This window comes from Triturus cristatus, chromosome 6 (genome assembly GCF_964204655.1).
Source record: "Triturus cristatus chromosome 6, aTriCri1.1, whole genome shotgun sequence".
NCBI lineage: Eukaryota > Metazoa > Chordata > Amphibia > Caudata > Salamandridae > Triturus > Triturus cristatus.
In genome coordinates this window covers 1,294,581,094-1,294,606,077 of record NC_140589.1, presented here as the reverse complement: position 1 = coordinate 1,294,606,077, position 24,984 = coordinate 1,294,581,094, and the positions used below count along the sequence as shown (strand labels likewise).

The following is a 24,984-nucleotide window of genomic DNA, read 5'->3' as shown; positions in this document are numbered from 1 at the left end:
ATCTATCCTGTCCTGAATCCTGTCTTGAAACCTGTCCTGAAGTCTTTGTCACCTGATCTATCCCAGGGGACCCTTCCAGCTCCTTGGCCAAGGGTTTGGTTTCAACACCATTCTAGGTAAATATACTTCTGTGTAGTATGTCATTGTACTGCTCTCTCTATTCTCTCTTCCTTGAGAACTCTCATTGTGAAACTTCGTTCTAATATAGGTGACTGATTATTGAATTAATAGACTTTTCCTTCCTTGGCGAAACGGTGTTTGTACTGTATTTTGATTTTGGTTCACATGAACTTAACTAGATAAAACATTTAAACTTTTCCTAAGTCTGTGATTATTTCAATAAATAAGGAATATAATTCTAATTTCATTTCATCAACTAGTTCCAACTAATAGGTCCAATGACCAGAGGAAAGGACTCTTTGATCAATGAAACATTAGTTAAGAATGTAAGGTAACTAATCTCATAAAAGCATCTATAAAATCGACCCCCAGTGGTATTTACTAGCCTATGTGAACGTGTGTGTTTATGAGCCCAGATGAGTATATGGTGTTTGAGTGCCTGAGGCTGGTAACCCGCTGGATCAGAACCCAGAGCGACTCCAAGGGCTAACTGGCTGGCCTCCTGATCTTAAGCCTCAGGAACATAACAGGCTGCCAACCCCGGCAACTGGACTTGGAAGAGGGTGTAAGGTGCTTGCCAGCGGAACCGATGCATCTTCTCTGCTGAGCGACACATCCCGAGCAGAACCAATGCATCTCATTCGCTGAGCGGCTTGCCGCTGCAGGTAAGAGTGGTGGGGCCGGGCGAGGGGGATTTCAAGAGACGATCTTGAGGGAAAATTAAATAAATAATACATTTTCCCTTGTGGCTGTCTCTCGAAATCCTCCCTGACCTGGCCCCACCGCCCCACGGCTCTTACCTGCAGCAGCGGTGAGAGGCGCATCCTCGAACAGAACCGACGCCTCATTGCTGCTGTGTGGATTAGAACAGTCGCAGCAGACTTGCATCGCCACCACCTCCCACATCTTAGGCTGACACATCGCCTTCAGAACCGCCACTGCGCAACACTTTACCCAGCGCAAGTTCCTTGCATTCCTCATTGACGGCAGGCTCGATGATGACGCTGAAACTCAGCATTGCAACTTCACTGCTCATCGGACTGACACATCACCTTGACACCGGACTTCACATTAAGTGCCCAATCAACTGAATCCTCGATGTCGATGCATCAGGATCTCGCACCGCAGATTTTTCACACTTACTAAGCTATGCATTGCCTCTGCTGCACAACGCATCTTTGACGCAGATCCACACAATGCTCAGCTACCAGGATTTAAGGTACTTTTTTTAGCCGGCCTGACTGGGTTCCTGTAGCCGGCCTGTGCTCCATCACGGTCAGCCTGAACTTGTGACTTTGTCCCAGTCTAGTGCAACCAGATATCTTTAATAGCACTTTTTGATTGTTGGTGCTATTTTACTTAAAAAACATTGAAATTCAAGATCTCTAGTTCTAATAATTGGATTTTTGTCGCTCTGGTCTTGTTTTAGGTAATAAAATCAGAGCTATTTTTCTAACCTGCTGTGGAATCATTTTGTGCGGTGTTTTCATTGTTTTACTGTTTGAAGTGTTTCACAAATTCTTTACACACTACCTCTAAAGTTAAGCCTGACTGCACTGTGCCAAGCTACCAGAGGTTGAGCACAGGTTAATTTAGGGTTTGCATGCCTCTTACCCTGACTCGGATTGTTGTTGCTGCATGACCAGGGTTCATACCCCAGTCAACTAATGACCCAATTTCCAACAGTGAGTTGTCCAAAGCTGAATAGTACATCACTTAAAAGTATGCCCACTTCATGGTGAAAGGTGTAGGTATTGAACCCTGAAGTTCATGGGGACGACTATGTAAGAGAGAAACAAACCTATAATAGATGGAATAGACAGGAATATTTTGTTTTTCAAATCTTTTGGGTATACTTACCTGCAGTTCTGAATTTGTCCTAACGGACATTGGTTGCAAGACCTGAGCGAACTTGGTCAAGAGAGAAAACAAAGAAAGGCATTACCAAAAACCAAAGGTAGACTGTATCCTGACTAACAACACAAGAATGTTACTAAGGACATTTGCACTTCCTTCTCTATGTTTAGTTGGAAGCTTGAGCTTACCTTTATAATAAGAGAATGCATTAAAAGCCATCATTCACAAATCCCACAAACCTCCAAAATCCTATTTCTGACCATTGCTCCACAGTAGCCCACAGCTGTCTTCAACCAGTGGCTTTTTCAGGGGAGGCATTACTTAACCTGAGAAAGCTGGACGTTTGGCAGGGTGGCATCTGAAGTTTCACTCCCAGCACTCATCTGTATCCAGACCAGTCTGGTGGCAGCTGTAGAGACAGTTGTATCTCAACTGTGATTGTATGAATGTTTGTAAAGCATTGACCAATAGGAGGGGCTACTACCTCAATTGATTTTCACCATAGTCAGGTTTAAAAATCCAGATGTAAGTGACCCCATACAGAATGTTCAGATCAGGAGAGATCAAGCCTCTACTCTTATAAGACAAGGTTGCTTAGACTCTCTGGACAACAGGGAGTTGTGACCTAATTTGCATTTGGGAAATGACAGTATTACAGCTGGTTGCAATTTCAATTTCTGTTTTCTGGGAGGAGTTAAACACTCCACTTTAATTAGATAAAATGAAACCTGTCAGGCTCCATTGATGAAGGAGCACATTAAATGGGATTTATGAATGGCTGGTCATGGTAAATTTCATTTAGATGAACAGGTGACATACAATGGACCTTCATTGATGGATTCAGATACAAAATCCCTTCAATTCTTAAAACACAATTAAGTGTGTGATCAGCTGGCACTCATAGGAATATACTACGGCAAAGCAAAAGTTTTACCCGCATTTTGTGTTGTTTCCCTTCACCTTTTGAACAATTCAGGGTGCTTTGAAAGAATTGTAGAGCATCGGGCAAGCGCAGCAATTCTGTCAGGTGCAATAAGGTGTAGTTAATCACATACTACAAACCCATATGTTAGCATGTCGTAACATTTTTCTTCACTATGGATGTAATATGTAAAATTGAATGCTAATTTTAAAATGTTGAAAAATCTCAACGCATTTCTGATTCAATTGTGGGCGAAATTTCATTTTACAAGTAACAAACGGCATAAAATTATGGAAAAATTATTTTGGGCATGAGTAAAAGAACCTACTGTTATGAGCATGACAGAAGCAATTTTCATGATACATGCATTTCAATGTCTTTTTTTCCCAATAGATTGTTGAATCTGATGTACAAATGGCCCTGGATAAACAGACCATTAAGCTGGAAGACCAGGAGTGAGTATGACATTTTTCAGATAACACAGAAACTTTGGTGGGGCCAGGGCCAAACGTGTATGGGGTCTCTCTTTTGTGTGTGATCCAAGGAGCAGCTCGCGATTAGTAAGGCGTATTCTAGGAAGAGTAAAAACACAGTATTTGGCACCACATAGTGGTGTTACCAGTTTTATGAAGACAGGATGCTGTGGTAATTGAAAAGAGTCTTATTTATTGAGTTACAAGAAACACCCCATGGTCAGTCCCTGATCTCAGTAACTGTCTGCCTCACAGCTTCTCAGAATCCACACACCGAATTCCAGAAGTGGAAGGATACTGTCACTAGAGAACAGCATGCAGTTGCATGGTAACATAAATACTAAACACAACACATCTTTCCTTATAAAAAATATATTGGCACACTATTTTACATTAGTCCACCTTTGTATGTACAAATATAATCCTCCAGCACTCTTGGTCTTCTTTTTGGACGGGAGCTCAGTACCCTTTTGTACTGTCGCTCCTCTCTGCCATTATCATCACACGTTCTTGACCATTCCCTTTCTTCTACATCACTGCACACAGCCACTCTCCTTGTATTCCACCGCTTCCCATCTGATAATTTGCCAGTATTCTCCTCACTTCTATCACAGTCTTCGGGTAGATAGTTTGGAACTTCCCTTTCCTTTCACGTTGCCCACATCTACTCTGACAAGCATCCCTTTAGTAAAGACCTTGTGGCTCTTCATTATTTTTTCATTGTGTCTTAGTCTATACATGGTCTGATATTCATCAACCTTCATTCATAATCTGTCATTGTCAACTTTGCCCATGCCAGCCTTTGTCTTACAGGCTGGAACCGCTACCGTACATGGTACCCAGCCCTTCAAAAACAAAAGGGTGTCTCCTCAGTTGCTGAATGTCGTGTGGTGCGACAATTCCACAACATATCCTTCACTTGACTTCTTCAATACATGGTGCAGGTGATGGCTAGTTGAATGCTTTCCACCAGCACATGGTTGAAGGGTTCACTAAACCATTTCCCCAGCGATGATAAACAGGGGTCTTGCAATGGCCAATTCCCCAGCTTTTGAGAAAGGAGCAAAACTCTATAGACAGACACTGGGTACCGTCTGTTAAAATGTCAGAGGGGCACCCATCCTTTATGAAAATGTCTTCACAAAAGGCTATTACATTACTGGATTTCATTTCACGTACGAATGCCACTTCAGGCCATTTAAAAAAACCTGCCCATATTTACAGTCGGGTATTTCTCACACCCGCTTAAACCCTCAAATGGCCCACAGATGTCTATTGCAACTCTTTCCAATGGGCGTTTAGGCAAATGCACTGGGCTAATCTGTGTCTTCAGCATCATGTGTGATTTGTCACTGCAGGCACTACAAATATAATCTCAGACATGCATCTTGATTTGCTTACCAGTGCCTGGCCACCAGAAGCCGATCTTGGCTTTCCTCTTCATTGCTGACATTACTCCATGTCCCTCGTGAAGCAAGGTCAGCAATCTCGCTCTTAAATCAATAGCTACCACCAGTCTCTCATTTCTCCTCACAATGCCCTCAACGGCCGAATATTCTTTCTTTGTCTTCATGCACCTGCATTAGCTTCCAATCCACAATTGCTGGCATCAGTAACAATGATAGTCTTGTCATTGGGGCAAAAAGGTTTAAGGGCATCCACTTTTACAATAGATTCTTTCACTCTTTTGAATCACTTCTACCAAGCTCAATTTTGATTTCACACCCTCATAAGACAAGGAATTACCTAAATACTCAACTTCCTGTGTGCTAAACTTACATTTCTCCAGGTCTATTTTGAGACCTGCATTCTCCAACTTCCTTAACAGTTCATTCAAAACCACATCGTCTTGCTCTTTGCTGTTGCCCCAAACCAATACATCATTGTGGAACACCAGCACCTTTGACAAATCTTTTAATACATCTTGCATAACCCTTAGAAAAACCACTGATGTGGAAGCTAATCCGAAGGGCATGCGGACAAACTGAAAAGCTCCCTTAGGTGTTACAAAAGGCGGTAAGTGTCTAGAACTCTCCAGTAAGCACACCGGATGATAAGTATTGGACAGGTCCAGCATGGTGAAAAATCTATCCCCTTTCACACTTGAAAGCATTTCACTTCTGCTCGGAAGGGGATGATGATCTACCCAAATACAATCATTGAGGTCTCTGAGGTCCACACACATGTGGATCTTTCCATTAGGCTTCTTTGTGAATACAATTGGGCTAAGCCCCTCCGAAGCCTCAATGGGATATATTTCTCCTTCACTGCACAGTCTTGTCAACTCTTCTTTCAGCAAAACCCTTAGAGCCAGCAGGACATTTCTCACCTTATATACTCTAGATATCACCCCTTATTTTAATACTATCCAGTGTTCAAACGTTTTCAAACACCCTAACCCCTTACTCAACAACTTAGGAAACTTGCTGACCCAATTACCTGCACTTTGTGTGACTGGCAGCAACTCCTGTTTAGGAGGATTAGGATTTAAATCAAACATACGCCTATGTTTCTTTCCATCCTAGCAAGGACCTCCCCTTTTCCACCACATATACTTTTCCTTGAGCAGTTCTATCTTGGAATCTCAACCCAGTTACAAAGTATCCTATGACAGGTAATTTTCTCTCACAGTATCCTTCAGGTTCTACATCTGTAGGAGACAACTCCCCAACCACCAATTCTCCCATGTAGATTTGTCAATCAATGTGAACGGGGAATATGAATCCACGATTGCACCTCCTTCCCATTAATGTAATTTACACATTTTTGGGGGTGATAAGCTTGCGCCCCACACTCAGATTCACCACAGTACCTCTACATCTTCATCATCACTTTCACTTGATTTTTCCCGTTGGTGTGCTTGTCCATCATTGTTCAACCAATGAACTGATCTCTTGTACCTAGGTGTATCAACCATTCTACAAACCCTCGAAAAATTCCCAAGCTTTTCCATCTAAAGCATTTAATATTGGCAGCTGGAAAATTATTTGCCTCTGCAGAGTGTCTTGAGCTGCAACATCTAAAACATGTTTTTTCTTTTTCACCCTCTTTAGCCTTTACCCTCTTGATGCTTTCTTCTTTAGATTTTTGCATGAACTTTGTCACAGCATACACCTCAATAACATTTCCTGCATTAATGTTACCTTTGGCTTTTTCAAATGTTTTGCCACTTCTATAGTTTTGTCAAGTGTGAGGTTCTTCAGGACTAGCAATTTTACTTGAATGCTTGTGCTGCATGTTCTATTGATCATTTGATCTCTATAATCTTACCTCTGAGATCCTTTAATCTACAATTGACAGCTAAATCTCCTTAATGCTGCCACATATAGATCGATGGATTCGCCTTGTACTTGAGTTTGGGAAAAACGTATGCCTCTCAACCACTATGCTTATCTTTTTCCCATAGTTCTTCTCTAATGCATTCCAAGCCAAAGCATACAGATCTTCTTCCATGTCTGACCCTGTATCTGCAGTTCCACCCTCAACTGCCTGCCTGGGCAAAGTTTTTAAACCTTCCTTTCTTCTACCCCTAAGCAGTGTTTTAATATTTCAAACTTTCTCTTCGCTGCATATACATTCCCCCAATGGCCTCCACGTATGTTCCAAAAGCATATTTTCAATCCTCCCTGTAGTATTGTTATTAATAGTGCATCGCGAAGCAAGTGCGAGATACACTAGAGCCAAATGTGTGTATACTCTTGAATATGGCCCGCGCATGGAGTGGTCACTGCTCAGGGTTCGAATGGCATCTTGTCAGTTGCCGTTCGATCACCGGGCCAGGAGGTCGCTCGGTGTATGGGTGGAAACCTTGAAATAAATACTACAACTTCTGAAACCAGTATTCCCTCACTTATTTCATCTGGCGACGAACTGGAAAAGTATTCCACCCCCTATTCACCCACGCGGCACTAAGGTCTACCTGCCTTCACACAGATCATTGGAGCTCAGCGTTCAAGCGGACGTTTTAACGTTGTGATCGGACACGAGGGAAGCTCTGCTGAATATCGTGCCCGTTGTCATCTTGGAGGTTGGTGGTTGGCGTTTTTGGAGCGGACTGAGTGGTGCTCAGCTTGCTCTCGAGCTGAGAGCACCACGTCATCAGTCAGCTTCTCGTGCCTCTCAGCTTGAGCACTTGCCCACATGTCACTGAGGTTGCATCGACGTCAGTAGGAGCGCTGATGTCACGACGCAACATAGCGGCCATCTTGGAGTGGGCTAGCTACAGTTATGTACGCTGTACAACATAACAACAAGAGAGCTTGTAACAGCTGATGGGACGGCCACATTCTGAATAAATTCTTCTCTTCTATTCCTGCTGAAGATACCGGTATGTCCTAAGTTAGGGAGACATAAGCATTTCTTCGATCATCAGGTTTCCTCGAGGAGTGACCTTTGGAGTTGAGGAGTGGTCTGGTGGGAAGAGGTTAGTTCTTATCTACAGTTAACTCCTACCCAGGCCATTATTAACTGTGAATTGTGGCCTGACCTGGATTTTTGCTAAACTAACTATTTTTACATTCTTTGGGATTTGTTTCTTTATAGTACATTTCCCTCTGTCATGACTAATGCACACCAGATTACACAACCTCCTCCGTTCCTAAGCAAGCCGGGGAGGCCAGCTATCATTTGGTCTGAATGGTTTAGACTTTTTAACCCTTTCACCGCGGCGGGAATTCCGCCGCGGTGCTGGGGGGTGCGGGGGGGCAGCGCGGTGGCGCTGTGCTCATGACGGAGCCGCTCCGTCATGAGCCACGGTTGGGCTGTGTTCATGACGGAACGGTTCCGTCATGACTCCGCCCAGTTGCGTTGTCCCCCCGCACAGGCGGGGAAACAGCACCGCGTAGGCGGAGCGGCCGCCAACGGGCGTGTCATGACGGAACCGTTCCGTCATGAGCACACGGCAACCGTGGCTCATGACGGAGCGGCTCCGTCATGAGCAGGGAAGGGGTTAAAAACCAACTCGTAGCCATCAATGCAGTGGGTTACGGTCCCGCACGGAAATTCGCTGTGCTATTCGGGAGTCTGGGTCAAACAGCGCAAAGGATTTTTGATAGCATTGCACCCATTCCCCCTCCACAGTCTTGTTCTGGAGATTGCCAATGGAATGTTTATTTGGAGGCTATTGCGTGGCTGAAGAAACAGTTTTCTGATGAGCCTAATATCATGCTGGAGCGACATAATTTTTATAAAAGGAAGCAAATGGAGGAAGAGAAGGTGAAAGAATATATTTCAGTTCTCATGGCATTTGCAACCACATGTGGTTTTGGTCTTTTAGCAGACGATTATATTAGGGACCAGTTTGTGTTCATCTGTGCCTCTCGCAAGATCAAAGAATGGATTTTGGGTTGCAAGAATCCACCATTGACTGAAGTGATTGTCTTAGCTTTGAGCATTGAACGTTCTGCGATATCTAGCAACGTCATGCATGGTGACTCCAACCCTGGGGTTAATGTGGTGTTGTCTTTTGATTTAAAATAAGAGAGCTCTTTATGTACTGTTAATGTGAAAGGGAAACCACAAAAATTTACTCAGAAGAGACAGTCAACGTTTTGTTTCAGATGCGGTTCAAAGAACCATATTAGTAATTTTGCAGGTTGTCCAGCTATTAACACGCATTGTATTTGATGTAAGAAAGTAGGCCATTTCCAGGGGGTGTGCAGAAGCAATAGGAAACCTGTAAATGTTGGCAGTGTTGAAACAGAAGTGGGTTCATGTACAAATTCACTTAGTAACATAATAGTAACACTGCATTGTGAGGGGATTCTGGAACGATAAAGGGTCCTTTATGTTCCACCTCGATTGATGAAATTCCTGTCCAATTGATGGCCGACTCTGGTTCTCCAATTACCATTTTAAGGGATACCACGTTTAATGATCTTTGGAAAAAAAAGTTTTAATTACAATCTGATGTTAACCCTAAAGCATTCAGAGAGTAAGATATCAACATGATTGTGTATTTCATAAGTGTTGTACGATGCTTAGGAAGAGAAACTGAAATGAAGGTTTATGTGTCAGAAAAAGGGAAAAACATCGGGTGGAGAGACTTGGCTCGTATGGGACTGTACTTAGTCCCAGGGAATCAAAACCGGATCAAAGTGGAGGAGTTACCAGTGTAATTACTGTAAGGCACTGTTCCAGGGTCGGTCTGATTGAAAATCAACCCAGACCGTACCTCAACAGAGAGAAAGTAAAGAGAAGGATCTATATGATAGAGGTCTAGGGTGGGGTACTTAGGAAGGGGGGAGACAGCATGAGTGTCTCATGTTGCCCTCACACATCCCGAGGGATGTCATGCTTCATCATCGGGCGGTGCTCCTCGTCGGGCCGGCGGTGCAATGCCCTACGGGTCCCCCGAAGGGTCTCTTTAGCGGAGATCTTTTAAGAGCGCTGCCGTTTGGTGCATGCGGGTATGTGGAGGGGAAGTACCAAGGTCAGTGGTGCTAGTGGTGTGTGCAGGAATAAAAATACCTAAGGGTTACCAGGGAAGCTAGTTTAATAAGAAGGTACCCTTGGTACATTAAAATGCGTGGCAAAAGTGTTACTAATTAAAACGTGATGTGTTTAGTAGTAACTAAAGGTACAGGTCAAATGGTCGACATGTTTCGCGCCTAGTGGTGGTCAAAAAGATCCGGGGCGCTTCATCAGGACCAGTAGAGGTGAATAGTGTGGGGAGAGGTGCCCAGACTATGTGTAGTGGCGGGGGGTAAAATATCGCCCTCCCACTCGGCAATAAAGGGGGGGGGTTTAGTGTCTCCTAAACAGGTGGTGTCTGCAGGGAGAGGTATGTTATGCCACCTCATCCAAACCATCAATGATGAAAACACTGAGGAAATCAACTTACTGCTCACATTGGATGTGGAAGCACTGTATACAAATATCCCGCAGGAAGCAACCATCGAAGTGGTAAGCAGTCTGTTACATAACTCAGAACTTCCAACTTCGACACCGGCAAGCTTCATCTCGGCCCTCATTACCCTTGCTCTCACTAACAACTATTTTATGTACAAAACCACCATCTACCACCAGGTACAAGGGACCAGCATGGGGAGCACTTTTGCGCCGAGCTTGGCGGGACTGTACATGTCACACTTTGAGGCCAACCACATCTTCACAGACGCCAACCCATTTCATCGACATATGGTCACCTGGAAACGGTATATAGACGATGTGCTGATCCTATGGAGAGGACAGGCATCTAAGACAATAAAATTCTTTGAGTGGATCAACAATCTGGACCCCCATTTACGCTTCACCATGACTTCCAGTGACGAGAAAATCCCCTTCCTGGACTTATTGATCCAACTAGAAAATGGGATACTTCACACCAGCACGTACAAAAAAGAGACTGACTGCAACAGCCTCCTGAGCTTTAAGAGCCACCACCCTAAAGCTCTACGGGAGAACCTACCCTATGGCCAATTTCTCAGGATCAGGCGAAATTGCAGCAAACTACAGGATTTTGAGAGACAAGCCTACACCCTATCTGACAATCTGGCGAAGAGGCACTATCCAGTAAAAGTACTGACCTTGGTACTTCCCCTCCACATACCCGCATGCACCAAACGGCAGCGCTCTTAAAAGATCTCCGCTAAAGAGACCCTTCGGGGGACCCGTAGGGCATTGCACCGCCGGCCCGACGAGGAGCACCGCCCGATGATGAAGCATGACATCCCTCGGGATGTGTGAGGGCAACATGAGACACTCATGCTGTCTCCCCCCTTCCTAAGTACCCCACCCTAGACCTCTATCATATAGATCCTTCTCTTTACTTTCTCTCTGTTGAGGTACGGTCTGGGTTGATTTTCAATCAGACCGACCCTGGAACAGTGCCTTACAGTAATTACTCAATTGACTTTACGGAGCACAGGCACTGGACCACTAACTTGCTCCTGGTCCCCCCCCTCCCTCCTTTTTTGGATACAGGAGTTACCAGTGTGTCAAGTGGAGTGTACTAGGGCAGAGTTTGAAGGGGGTGTGTTGAAGGATGTATTTTCTAAGTTCAAATCTGTGTTTAATGATCATGTTGGACTAGTGAAGGGCATGGAACACCACATAAAGTTAATACCTAATGCCCAGCCCATGGCTCATAAAGTGCGTTCCATTCCTATGCGTGTCAGGTAGGAACTCAAGAGTACACTGCATAGCTTATGTTCGCAGGGCTCCATTCAAATCACGGATTCGTCTCAGTGGGTGTCTCCCATTGTGGTAGCACACAAAAAGTCAGGTGAGATCAGACTTTTTGCGGACTTGCGCGCCCTTAATTTAAACATGGATTGACACCCACTGCCCAGAATCCAAGAGTCGTTGGCAAACCTTGGAGGCGCGAAGTTGTTTTCTTTGATTGATCTAATGTCAGCTTACCACCAAGTGACTTTGTCTGTCGAGTCTCAAGACTTGACCACATATGCGACCCCTTTTGGTGCGTACAACTTTTTACGACTACCTTTCTGTCTAGCATCGGCAAGTAGCGTGTTCCAGAAACTTATGGACACGTTATTCCATAATATCAAAGGGGTACAAGCGTACTTGGATGATATACTGATCTATGCAAAATCTTTGGAAGAACATAATGCCATTTAAAAAAAGTATACTATCTATCCTGAGGTCTAGAGAGATGACATTGAGGGCTGATAAGTGTAAATTTGCTGTACAAGAGTTAGTGTACTTGGGCCACACCGTGTCCTGTAACGGAATGAAACCTATATTTTCAGTTGTAAGGGCGCTGGAAGAGGCCAAAGCAACCACAGACAAGGATGCCTTACGTTCGTTTCTTGGTCTGGCTGAATATTACACCAGATTCGTACCTTGTTACGCACAACACTGTAGAACTGCTGCGGTTGTTGCTTAGATGAGGCCAGAGTTTCAAGTGGACAGAGGAGTTGAATGTAGTGTTTGGAAAAGCACAAGCTTTGCATGCATTCAGGGACGATTGTGTTTCCCTTATAACTGTGGATGCCAGCATTTACGGGCTTGGTGCTGTGCTTAGTCGGAGATTGGAAGGTTGTGAACGGACTGAGGCGTTTGCGTCAAGGTCACTTAAACAGTTTGAACAACAATACAGCGCAATAGAGCGTGAGGCTTTTTTGTGCGCTTGTGGGATGTGCAAACGTTTAAGATGTATGTTTGGAGATGCAAGTTTGAATTGTTTACCGATCATAAACCTTTGGTTTATATTTTCAATAAGGTCAACAACAATAGCATGTCCGCTATGCTCATGAGATTGGTGTCCAAACTTCAAGAATATAATTTTACCGTTAAACATATTCCAGGCGGGAGGAATTTCCGTGCTGATTGTTCATCCAGAATGCTCATGGGAAAAGATGACTAGAAGGTTTCATTGGTGGAGGACATTGAATGTGTGGCCGTAGTGGATGCTCAGATTTGCTCCACCCACTGCGTTAGGCTGTACTATTATAAACAAAGAACACCATGGGCATCTTGGATCTACTTAGACCAGAATTAAAATAAAACAACATTATTGGTGGCCCTCTTTGGATATTCAGGTTAAAAATGTGATTGACAATTGTCCTGAGTGCCTTCTTTCAGACAAGCATTTGCGGACATTAAAAACCCCTTTACATCCAACAGAGTTCCCTAATGCGCCATGGGAAAAAGTAGGTATATATTTTTCTGGACCGTATTCTGTGCTCTATCATGAAATGAAATATGTCCTTTTAGCTGTTGATTATTCCTCTAAATAGATGTATTTCAGTTTTGTAGAGGCACAAGATACTGAGACTCAATCAATCAATCAGGTGTTTATATAGCACGCTACTCACCCGTGAGGGTCTCAAGGCGCTAGCATGGCTCTCTGACTTTTTACACCATCGTCAAAGTCGCGTAGCAGCAGTTAACCTCCTTCCGGCATGTGCGCGCACACTCTCCAGCAGTTTTTTTTAACCACTCTAAGGCGTTGACCCCACGCCAACCTCGTCGTGAGCTTCAGCAGTCTTTCCAGCAGGAACGCCGACCGTGTAGGCCTCCGCTGCGACTGTGTGCTGCCAGTCAATCACAATCACAATTTTAAATAAGATATTTTTGTTGAAGGGGGCACCCAAGGTTCTTGTGACAGACAAAAGTTGCATTGTACTCTCCTACATCTAATTGTGTGGTGTAAAGGGGTAAGAAAGTTGTGAAAGAAGGGCTCCAGGCTGCATTGGTGTCTGGCTTGGATGTAGGTGAGTTTATTGAACAAAAAGTATGGAATTACAGTACTTCCCCTCACTGCACTACTGGATTGTCTCCTTTTACCTTGTTGAGAGGCAGAGAGGCACATTGACCTCTGCTTCCAATGTGGTTGAGTGAGATGTCTGGTGGTAGCAACATCAACTTGAAGGAAGTGTCCAACAGGGTATCCGTGAAACAAACTCTTATGAAGGGAAATTTTGACAGGAAATGTCACTTAAACAGTAAGAAATGTTTGGTCGGGGACTGGGTTTTAATTCAGAAACCAAGCAAGGTAAGGAAATGAGAGTCTACATTTTCGATGCCTGAGCGGGTGACCAAGGTCAGTATGGTAATCGTAGCCTTTCTTTATCTTCATTATAGAATTTAGAATCATTCTTGTCATTTCATTATTGTGCATGTCATATAGAACTGTATTATGTAATATGGAATTCACTGATGCAGAAGCTTTGGTTTGAATGCCAGAGAAGCGTTGGAGTTCGACTTGGCTGGATGCCTTAGCTCTTGCACCAGTGGGTCCTTTTATGGCACATTAAAATAAACAAGTCATTTTTATATTTTAATTGACTCCCTCGCTTTATTACAATGGCGACGAGTTGTTAAATAATTTAGTGCCGACCCACTGTGCTTTTATCCAATTTTATTTTCGTCGAGGGACCGACTTCGTTGAAGACTACTTTTGATCTTGTCTTCGAGGGAATAATTTTCAAGGAATTTTCTTCGATTTTGGATAACTTTGGCAACGCTAAATATTACTTTTGCGCATTTATTCAAGGTACTGTAAATTTCTTACATTTACCGTTTGCCTGTGGCCGTTGTTCGCTCGATTCCAGCACGCGCTGAGGAATTGGCATGCGCCGTGAGCTCTGCATGCGAACATTCCCACTTCTTCTTGTGACGCCTCTGCTTGCCTGACGACAGTTGTTGCCTGGATACCTCCTGCTACGTTCAGCACGCATTTTCCACGCAACCTACGTCTATGGCGGCCATCTTAGGTGTATGCTTTTCTATGTTTTGACGCTACGTTGTGGCTATATTACTTCCACTTCCTATTGCGATTTCACGTATTACTTGCTTAGTTCAATGCAAGTATTTCTTCCGTTCTTTATGCGCTTCATCTACTTAATGGAAGATTTTACCGTCTTTAAGCGGATTCAGTGATTCGCACACTGTTCTACGAGACTTCATTCACAATGGTATTTTTTTTTTTTTTTTTTTCACGTGCATCACAGTGATGCACACACTCTCTCTGCGATTTACTTTAATGTTATTACCATAGTGATACGTTTTTGTTTTTCAGAAGTACATTCTCTACATGTTTACTCATTGTATCACTTTATTATACCACGTGCTTATTTGAAACTTTCTTCTAAGCTATTTCTACAGTGATATGCACACTTGTTTTAATACAGCTTTCAAGTGTTTTGTGAAGCATTTTCAATCATACTGTTTTGTGCGGTGTACAATTTTAAGTTTTTAGTACTAATTACTCTATCTACATTTTAACATGGCAGCTTCTCAAATTTGCAACCAGCCTTCTATTTTTTTGCAAATTCCAGGATAACCTAAATTGGGCTGGAAGAAATGTGTTTGAGACATTTGAGAATTATATTGTAGCCATTGATGGCACAAAATTTTCGCCTGAAAGGATGAAAGCCATCTTATTCACTTTTTTTGGCACAGCAGCTATAGAAATTTTCAAGAATCTTTTTAATACAGCTTTCAAGTGTCTTGTGAAGCATTTTCATTCATACTGTTTTGTGCAGTGTACATTTTTACGTTTTTAGAACTTTAATTACTCAATCTACATTTTAACATGGCAGCTTCTCAAATTTGCAACCAGCCTTCTATTTTTTTGCAAATTCCAGGTAAACCTAAATTGGGCTGGAAAAAATGGTTTGAGACATTTGAGAATTATATTGTAGCCATTGATGGCACAAAATGTTCGCCTGAAAGGATGAAAGCTATCTTATTCACTTTTTTGGGCACAGCAGCTATAGAAATTTTCAAGAATCTTGTACCGATAGCACCACCTAGCAGTGGAGGAGATGGATGGAAGTTTTACAAGAAGGCAGTAGCAAGGTTAGAGAAACAATTTGAAGATGAACCGAATGTGTTGATAGAAAGACATACTTTCCATAAAAGGAAGGAACTTGCTGATGAGACTATTGAAGTGTATGTTGCAGCGCTAGAGTATTAGCTGCCAATTGTGAGTTCGGGGCAAATGTTGATTTCTGCATCAGAGATCAATTTGTTTTTAATTGTGAGTTGAAAAAGTACAAGAAAGACTTCTTGCCTGTTGTAATCCCACATTGGCTGAAGTGTTGGATTTAGTGAAAGGGATTGAAAGGTCCATTCAATTTCCCAAGGTCATCACAGCTGAGGAAAGTAAAAATGCGGTTTCTCCTGTATGTTCTATACAATCATCTAGTAGGAATTTAGTTAAAATAGGGATAGTCAGAGACAGTAAGCCTAGTTGTTATAGATGTGGGTCCAAATATCATTTGGCTAATTACCCTGAATGTCCTGCAATAAGAAAGAAGTGTGCAAAGTGCGGCAAATTTGGTCACTTCCAGACTGTATGCAGGATTCCTAAGAGAATGTCTAGTACTACTGTTAGTACTATTTCTAATGTTGAGCAAGATGCCGTAAATGCTATTTCTAATGTTGAGCATGATGTACAAAATCTATTACTCGCTGTTTATGATTCTGAATATTACAATTCTGTCAATAATCTTGCCCTTCCTTTTAAAACACCTTTAGGCTTTGTTCTCATTGGTGATGTTACTCTTGAGTCAATGGCCGATTCTGGCTCACCTATTACCATTTTGTCAGATAAATGTTCCAAGGATAATTGGGTTGATGTCAAACTCAGAGAAACTGATGCAGATCCGAAAGCATTTGGTAATTTTGATATTCGCATGCTCTAGGATTTAAAAGACGTAAAATTGTTACCAAAATTTATGTTGCAATTGATGGCAAAAATATTGTAGGATGGTACGATTTGGGTAAGATGGGTATTATTTAATGCCCAGGCTTAGATTGTCCAATCCAATTAAGAGATATTGAAGTCAAGAGGGAATCTGTTGACCAATCTTCTGTTCATGCCATTTTAGATACGTACAAAACTGTTTTTAGCGACAAAGTTGGACAAGTAAAAGGTTTTGCACACAAAATAAAAAAAAAAGAAGGGGCAGTACCTATACAACACAAAGTGCGCATGGTTCCTTTGGGAGTGCGACAGAAATTGAAATCTCATTTGGATGCTCTATGTTCTGATGGAATCATTGAATCCACTGACCGTTCAGAATGGGTTTCTGCCATAGTTATTGCTCTTTAAAAAAATCAAGATTTGAGGTTGTGTGTTGACCTTAGATCTTTGAATAAAAACATTGTAGTTGACACTTACCCCTTGCCAAGATTACAGGAATTGTTGGCAGCTGTGAATGGTGCAAAATATTTTTCAGTAATTGATCTTAAATCTGCTTACCACAAAGTAGTCCTTGATGATACTTCTAAGGATTTAACTGCATTTATCACTTCATTTGGACTTTACAGGTTCTTAAAAATGCCGTTTGGGTTGGCCTCAGCGGCCAGCGTCTTCCAGAAATTAGTGGAAAATTTGTTCCAGGGCTTGAGTGTACAAGCCTTTCAAGATAACTTATTAATTTTTGCTGAGACTTGTGACCAACACATTGTCATTTTGGATTCTGTGTTAAAAATTTTAAACAGTAAAGGGATGACTGTAAGCAGAGACAAATTCTTGTTAACGAAATTGATTATTTACACAGAATTACTTGTGATGGCATTTTTCCAAAGAAAGATCTCATGAACACTTTGGAAAAAACTAGTAAAACACAGGATAAAGACAGGTTACGTTCCTTCCTTGGCCTAGGGGAATATTATGCAAGGTTTGTGAAAGGCTATGCGCTTGTTGTAGAACCCCTTAGACAACTTCTAAAAAAAGGTACTCCATTTAAATGGACTTCTATTCATGATGAAGCTTTTAACAATGTCAAAAAACTTATAGCCAAGGCTATTAATACATTTGATCCTGAAGGCAAGTCCTATGTCACGGTTGATGCCAGTGCCATTGGTTTAGGTGCTGTATTTACCCAAATTGTAGAGGGAAAGGAAAGTGTTATTTCTTTCATTTCCAGGGGCATTTGTGGTGCAGAGAAACATTATAGTACCATAGAAAAAGAAGCCTTGGAATGTGTGTGGGCAGTGGAAAAACTAAAGAATTTTTTATGGGGGCGGCTTTCATCTTAGTCACTGACCACAAACCACTTGTTTATATGATGGATGGCGTTAGGAGTGGTAATGCTTCATCCAGATTAGTTAGACTCATTGCTAGATTATAGGAGTTTAATTTTGAAATTCAGCACATTCCTGGTGGGAAAAAGTTTACTGCTGATTGTTTATATAGACTTCTGCCTGTTGAAGAATGTGAAGGAGAAATTACTGATCAGCATGAGTGTGTGTTGGCCATGATGGATGCTGTAAGTATGTGTGAGTCTGCTATTTCTGAAAAGGAGTGGAAAGATTGTGTGGTTAATGACACTGTTTTGTTCAAAGTGAAATATTTTGTTGCTAATGGTTTGCCGCCTTGCAGGAATTTAGAACCCTCTCTTCACAGTTTTGAACAGGTTGCTAATGAACTTAGCATTGAAAATGACATTTTATTGAGGCAAGATTTATTTGTGCCACCAGTGGGAGTCCGAAATAAACTCATCAAGTTGGCTCATTCTGGCCATCCAGGTGTGTCTGGAACAAAAAGAAATCTCAAACTTCACTATTGGTGGCCTGGATTGGATGGTTGTATTGAGCAGTTTGTTGATAATTGTGGTGTTTGTGTCAAATCTGACAAGCCTTGGAAGGTTTCCTCTGAACCTTTGGCTATTCAGGATGCTCTCGTGGGACCTTGGGAGAAGGTTTCAATTGATTTTTCAGGTCCTTATAAGTGTTTGGGCAGGGAAAGGAGATTTTTGATTGTTCTTATTGACAATTTTTCTAAATGGATATATTACACATTTGTAGAGCTTCCTGTTACTGATGAGGTTATTTTATTTTTAGAACATGTATTCAGGATTGAGGGTGCTCCTGTTGTTCCTATGTCAGATAACGGAGTACAGTTTGTATCTACCAAAATGTTACATTTCTTAAGTAGTTTTGGAGTGCGTTCTGAGAGAGCACCGCTATATTGTCCCAGGGCCAATGGTCAAGTGGAAAGGGCCAACAGGTTTATAAAAGAGAGTTTTCAAACTGCTTTGGAGAGTAATCTTGATGTTTTGGAATTTTTAAAAGAAAAGGTTTGGAGTTATCACATTATTCCTAATGCTTGCACGGGTGTGTCTCTATACTTTTTGATGAGAGGTAGACTGGTGAAGTCCTTGTTGTCGCCTCTTTTCAAAAGGAATTCCAAGGGGGACACTTTAGAATCATCCTTTGCCAAAGCTAGAAGGAATATTACAGAAGCTCGTAATTGTGGTAAGTCTTATCATGACATTTGTCATAGGGCTAAAAGTAAAAATATGGAAATTTGTGACTGGGTACGTATCATCAAGCCTTCATTGAACCGCAAAGGTTCTTCTAAGTTTACTGATACATTCAAGGTGGAAAGAGTGAGTGATTCTGCTGTTTTGTTAAAGGACAAAGGTTGGTGGAACAAAGGTTCTATTGTGGTTCTCAAACCTGGGCAAGAAGGTTTTTTTGAAAAGGCTGTTGATGGTTGTCGTGTCCTTGCCCCACAGATACACGGGAGACAGGTAAGGATCTTATATTCTTTATTTGGATATCGTATGCTGTGCTGTGCCCACGCACATCTGCCCACACTCTCTCCTCACTATGTAGTGTCCCCTCCCACATCCTTGACCAGATGTGGTGTCCGGTTCCCTTTGTGTCCCCATCGTCCACTACAGGGTCCTAGTGCCTTGCCCCAGGTCACTACATCTCGCCCCTTTGTCACGAAGAAGTGGCGAGAAAGTGAAAGACAGAGATCTGTTGATAGAGATCGATGCAAGTCTGCCTTGGCACAGGTCGGTGCGCTTGCCATCATTACATTTCTTCTATTAGTCTTTTTGGCCATCTGCATGTTCTTCTCAGGCCGGCCTCTGTCTGTCGCTCTTCTGCTGGTCCCTCCCCATTGTCTCTTTCCTTCCGGTTGTGCTCCTGCTCTTCCTGTTATCTTCCTGTGGTTTATCCCTAGATAGGCCATGAATCTGCGGAATTCTTCTCCTGAGAATGGAGGACCATTGTCTGTTTTTAGTGTTTCTGGTGAACCCCATGCTGCAAATATGTCATCTAGTATCGGTAAGGTTGCTGTTGCCAATGTCGACGGGACGTGTCGTGAATATTCATAGATGACCACAAGCAGGTAGTTGCCTGTTTCTAGTGGGCCAAAGAAATCAGCTGCTAGTGTCGTCCACACTGCTCTTGGAAGTTCTGACATTTTTAGTGGTTCGTGCCTAACCGGTGGTCCTGTCCCTTGACAGAGGTGGCATGTCATTATGGTGTCTTCTACCATGCGATCTAGGCCAGGGAACCATACTTTCTCTCTTAGCATTTTCTTCGTTGCTACTACACCTCGGTGTGACTCATGAGCCAGATTTATCAGTTGCCCCCTGAGTGAGCTTGGTATCACTATTTGTGTCCCTCTCTTCAGTATTCCTGTGTCTGTCTCCGACAGTTCTGTGTGTACCTTCTTTAGAGCTAGCACTTCTTCCTTGCATACTCCTGCTCCCCAGTTGCAATTATTGTTAATGTGCCTCCATCTCTGCCTTCTCGTTACCTCCTTGGCCATTTGCAGTGTGGCATCTTCCTTGGTTTCTCTTGCTAGCTCCGCGAGTGTAATCGGTGCTGGGGTGATTTGCTTTAGTTCGAAGTTGAGGTATTCCTCTGCCATCTATGTCGTTTTGTGGGCCTGTGGTAATGGGTGTCTCGACATGTAGTCTTCCGGGTTGTGTTCTTTCCCTGGCTTGTGCACAATGGTGAAGTCATAGTCCATCAACCTTATGCCCCAGCGTTCTATCCTGGGTGGCATTTTTGCTGGCGGGCTGCCATAGATCGTCACTAGCGCCTAGTGATCAGTTATGATGGTGAATGACTTCCCGTAAATAAACATGTAGTAGTGTTCACACGCCCATACCACTGCTAGGCTTTCCTTTTCTGGTTGTGAGTATGCCTTTTCAATGTCTGTTTACCTTTTGCTTGCGTACGCGACAATTTTCCGTTGTGAATCTTTCCCTGGCAGATGCTGCGCTAGTATTGCCCCTAGCCCTACTGGGCTGGCATCGACAGTCAGTTCAGTGCAGAGCAGGGGGTCAAAGTAGGCCAGATGTTCCACAGTCACCACTGCTTGTCTTATTTCCTCGAATGCCTTGTTGCATTTTTTAGACCAGATGAACTTCTGTCCTTGTTTGGTCAGTTCTCGTAGTGGTGTGCTCACTGTGGCGAAGTCCTGTATGTACCACGCATAGTAGCTGGCGAGTCCCAGAAATGATTTTACTTCTGCAACATCCGTCGGGGATTTGCGTTCTTCAGTGTTTCAACTTTGCTGGGGTCTGGGCTCATCCCTTGTTTGGAGAAAATGTGTCAGAAGAACACTAATTCCCTTCTCCCCAGCTCGCATTTTTTTCCATTCAGTGTTAGGCCCGCTCGCTCCAGTTGTGTGCACACTTGACGCAAAGCTGTTTCATGTTCTTTGTCTGTTTTCCCAAATACCAAAATGTCATCACTATAGTTTAGACTGTTATATACCGGCCTTATCACTTGCCGTATTGTTTCCTGGAATATCTCCGCAGCTGATGAGATTTCGAAACTCAGTCGCTTGTATCTAAACAGACACAGGTGTGTGGAGAATGTTGTGATTTACCTGGACTGGTGGTCCAATTCTAATTGATGATACCCCTTGCACAAGTCCAGCTTCGAGAATCGGCAGGCCCCAGTTAGGCAGCTGATCATGTCATTTAGGTGTGGCCCTGGGTGACGTTCTCTTGTGATTGCGGTGTTTGAGATCCTCATGTCCACGCAGATGCGGATTTGTGAGGTGTTCTTCTTTGGAACTGCCACAATCGGAGACACCCAAGGCATTGGCCCTTCGGCAGGTTCAATTATATCTTGCGCTAGTAAGCTAGTTATTTCCTCTTCTACTTGTGGGTGTAGGTGAATTGGTACTCGTCTATGATGTTGGGCCACCAGCTTGATTGCTTCATTGATGTGTAATGTTATCTGTTTTCCTTTCAGCTTACCAAGACCTTTCAGTGTGGCTGGGTATTCTTGTACGATGTTCGGCGTTTCTGACATGTGGTATGTAATTGCTAGTAGCCCCATCACCTGTGCCGTCACATTGCTTAGCAGGCATGGCGCTGGGATGTCACCCTTGAGCACATGCATTTCTTCTTGGTAGGACCTGCCTTTGTACGTTAAAGTTTTTGTAAACTTTCCCATATTTTCTACCGGGCTTTTGGAGCCCCATGTGAACACATCCACGGTCGACGGTGATAGCTGTGGTTTCACTCTCATTTTCTTGTATTCTGACATGCATATGATGTTGCATGTTGCTCCACTGTCAAGCACAAATTTAGCTTGGTGGTCCCCTACGCCAATGTCCACAGTGGCTGTTTTCTTTATTTGTTGCTTCTCCACTAGATGAAAGTGCTCTGTCCCATTGGCTTCTCTGGGTGCGTCTGACATTAGATATTGTCTCGCCTCCCTCACAGGTGCTGCTGTTTCTTCTGCTTCGTCGGAGGAGCTGCGATTTGCCGTTTCCATGTGTTGGGCGTACCTGTTGCTGGTTATCCGTGGTCTCATTTTTCTGCCTTTCTCATTTCTAAATTGTCTAGTCATGCACGTGCTTGAAAAATGATTGTCCCTGTTGCACTTCCTGCACTTCTGGCCCATTGCTGGGCAGGCACTGACGTGCGGGAATTCAAGGCCACATCGGTAACATGTTTGTTTGCCCTTCTTTGGTAGGACCGGCGCCTGGAATTGTTTCTTTTTGAAGTTCCCAGTGACGCGATGTGCTTGCGCCACTCTCTTCTCCTTTCCCATCTCCATCTGCTTGGCGTACTCTGTGGCCCGTGCTTCTGTGTGAGCCATCATCAATATCTTTTCCAGCGTCGTTGGTTCCTTCAGAATGTGTGCTAGGAATTTCACTGATTGACAACCTTTGATGATGCACAGTCTTATTGCTTGCTCATTGTCAAATTTGTCAAACTCGCAGTATGTGACCAGTTTTTTCAGTCTTGTTGCAAAATCGTCTAGGCTCTCTTCTCCTTGCTGGCATGCCGTGTTAAATGTGTATCTTTCAAAATCAACGTTTCGCTAGGGGTCAAATTTCTGTGTGAGACACTGTATCACTCCCTTGTAATCCGCTGTTTGATCTGCGGGGAATGTTAATAACAGATCTTCTATTTCATCCCCTGCGAGATTCAGAAGCAGGTGCAGTTGCTTGCTATCCGGGACTTTCTGTGGCACTCATGTAACGCTCAAATTTTCTGATCCATCTTTCCTTCTGGATGCCTGCTTGTGGCTCCGATAGGCTGAATGGTAGTGGCCAGCGGAAGACTGCTTGCGTGCTCTGCTTCTCATCATCGCTCATTTTTTTCTTTGGCACTCTTCTACTCTTCTTCCTCTTTATTTTCTTAATTTCTTATTTGTCCCTTTATTTTCCTCTTTATCCTGCTTTATTCCACTGTTTTCCTCTTATTTTCAGTCTTTTTTCCTCTGTTTTCCAGTTTCCCTATATATTTCAATGGCCGCCTGACTTCAAAATGGCCGCCGCTTGTTTCTCGCTTCTTATTGGCTTATTTGCCTGACTCTAAAATGGTTGTGTAGTCTCGCGAAGTTTCTTTGTCCCTCTCGCTTTGCCTGACCTCTCAAAATGGCCGCCGCTTGTTTCTCGCTTCTGATTGGCCCATTCTGCCTGACTTCAAAAGGCCGCTGCTGTTGCGATAGTCCGTTTGAACTAACGTGCGTCTTTCTCTTTTAGTCTTCTTCGAGCACTCTCGGGTGCTGACGCTTGTTGGCTCTTCTGTTTTTTTTGTGTAGATGCCTTATTTCTTTCCTGCATGCAGCCTCACAGCTCTCTTACCGCTATTTCTGCGGTCGGGGTGGGCTCCCGCGTCGCTGCCTCTCGGCTGCTTCACTCGGACCAGGGTGGGCTCCTGGCTCCGCTTCTTCTTCGTCACCGCCGGGCCACTCGCCACGATATTCCTCGTGTTGGCCAGCGGACCAGGGTGGGCTCCTGGTTCCGTCGCGCTTCTTCACAGGGAAACGACGTTCCGGTCCACTTCTGCTTTTTTTTTTGGGTGATGGACGATCCCGCCTTTGTTCGCCAGTTGTCGTGTCCTTGCCCCACAGATACACGGGAGACAGGTAAGGATCTGATATTCTTTATTTGGATATTGTATGCTGTGTTGTGCCCACGCACATCTGCCCACGCTCTCTCCTCGCTATGTAGTGTCCCCTTGACCGCATGTGGTGTCCGGTTCCCTTGGTGTCCCCATTGTCCAATGGTGATGTGTGGTCTGATGGGAGAAGCGTTGGAGTTTGACTTGGCTGGATGCCTTAGCTGTTGCACCAGTGGGTCCTTTTATGGCACATTAAAAAAACAAGTCATTTTTATATTTTAATTGACTTCCTCGCTTTATTACAGTCAACAAGGGGTCTGCTTTTTTAGGAAGTAAAGGATGGTGGAACAAGAGACAACTGGTGAAAGTGTCCCCTGAGCAAGCTGATATCATGCATCATAGAAAAAAGTGTGTTGATGACGATCTTGATTGGGGGCATTGGTTACAGATGCAGGGAACATCAGTGTCTTCTCCGAACCAAGAAGGCACCGTCATGTGCCCAAGTAGTTCAAACAGGGGCCGTGTCATTAGGACACCAAAAAGGTTTGAGGACTTTGTTAGATATTAGGATTATATTTACATAGTTGTTATAATCAACTCCTTTTATTGAGTTTTAGATAATGTGTATGGCGTTTTCTTTTTCATTTTTGTAAGGGGGAAGGTGTTGTAGTATTGTTATCAATAGTGCATCGTGCGGCAAGCGCAACATACACTCGAAACAAATGTGTTTATACTCTTGAATATGGCCCGCACATGTAGTGGTCACTGGTCAGGGTTCGAAATGGCATCTTGTCAGTTGCCGTTCAGTTACCGGGCCAGGAGGTTGCTCCGTGTAGTGGGTGGAATCATTGAAATAAATACTACGACTTCTGAAACCAGTTTTTCTTTGCTCATTTCAGTCCCATACCATGCAGTAAAGACCAGGTTTTTCTATAAATGTTGGAGGTGCAGGTATTTTTTGTGGCACCATAGCAATTCTAATGAAAAGCCTAGAGTTATGTGTTACTCCAAAAACGCATTAAATCCCTTTCACAAATCACCTTATGTCAAAATGAAAACATCATATTTTGCTATT

At 43.3% G+C, this 24,984-nt stretch overlaps 1 protein-coding gene across 2 annotated transcripts in view; it reads left to right on the top strand.

Moving 5' to 3' along the window:
* C6H6orf118 (chromosome 6 C6orf118 homolog) overlaps positions 1-24,984 on the top strand; it is a 275,564-nt gene that overhangs the window by 246,485 nt on the left and 4,095 nt on the right. For both annotated transcript variants that reach the window (XM_085612240.1, XM_085612241.1), the window contains one exon: positions 3,293-3,354. In XM_085612240.1, the coding sequence (XP_085468366.1) occupies positions 3,293-3,354 (62 nt within the window). The remainder of the gene's footprint in view (positions 1-3,292; positions 3,355-24,984) is intronic.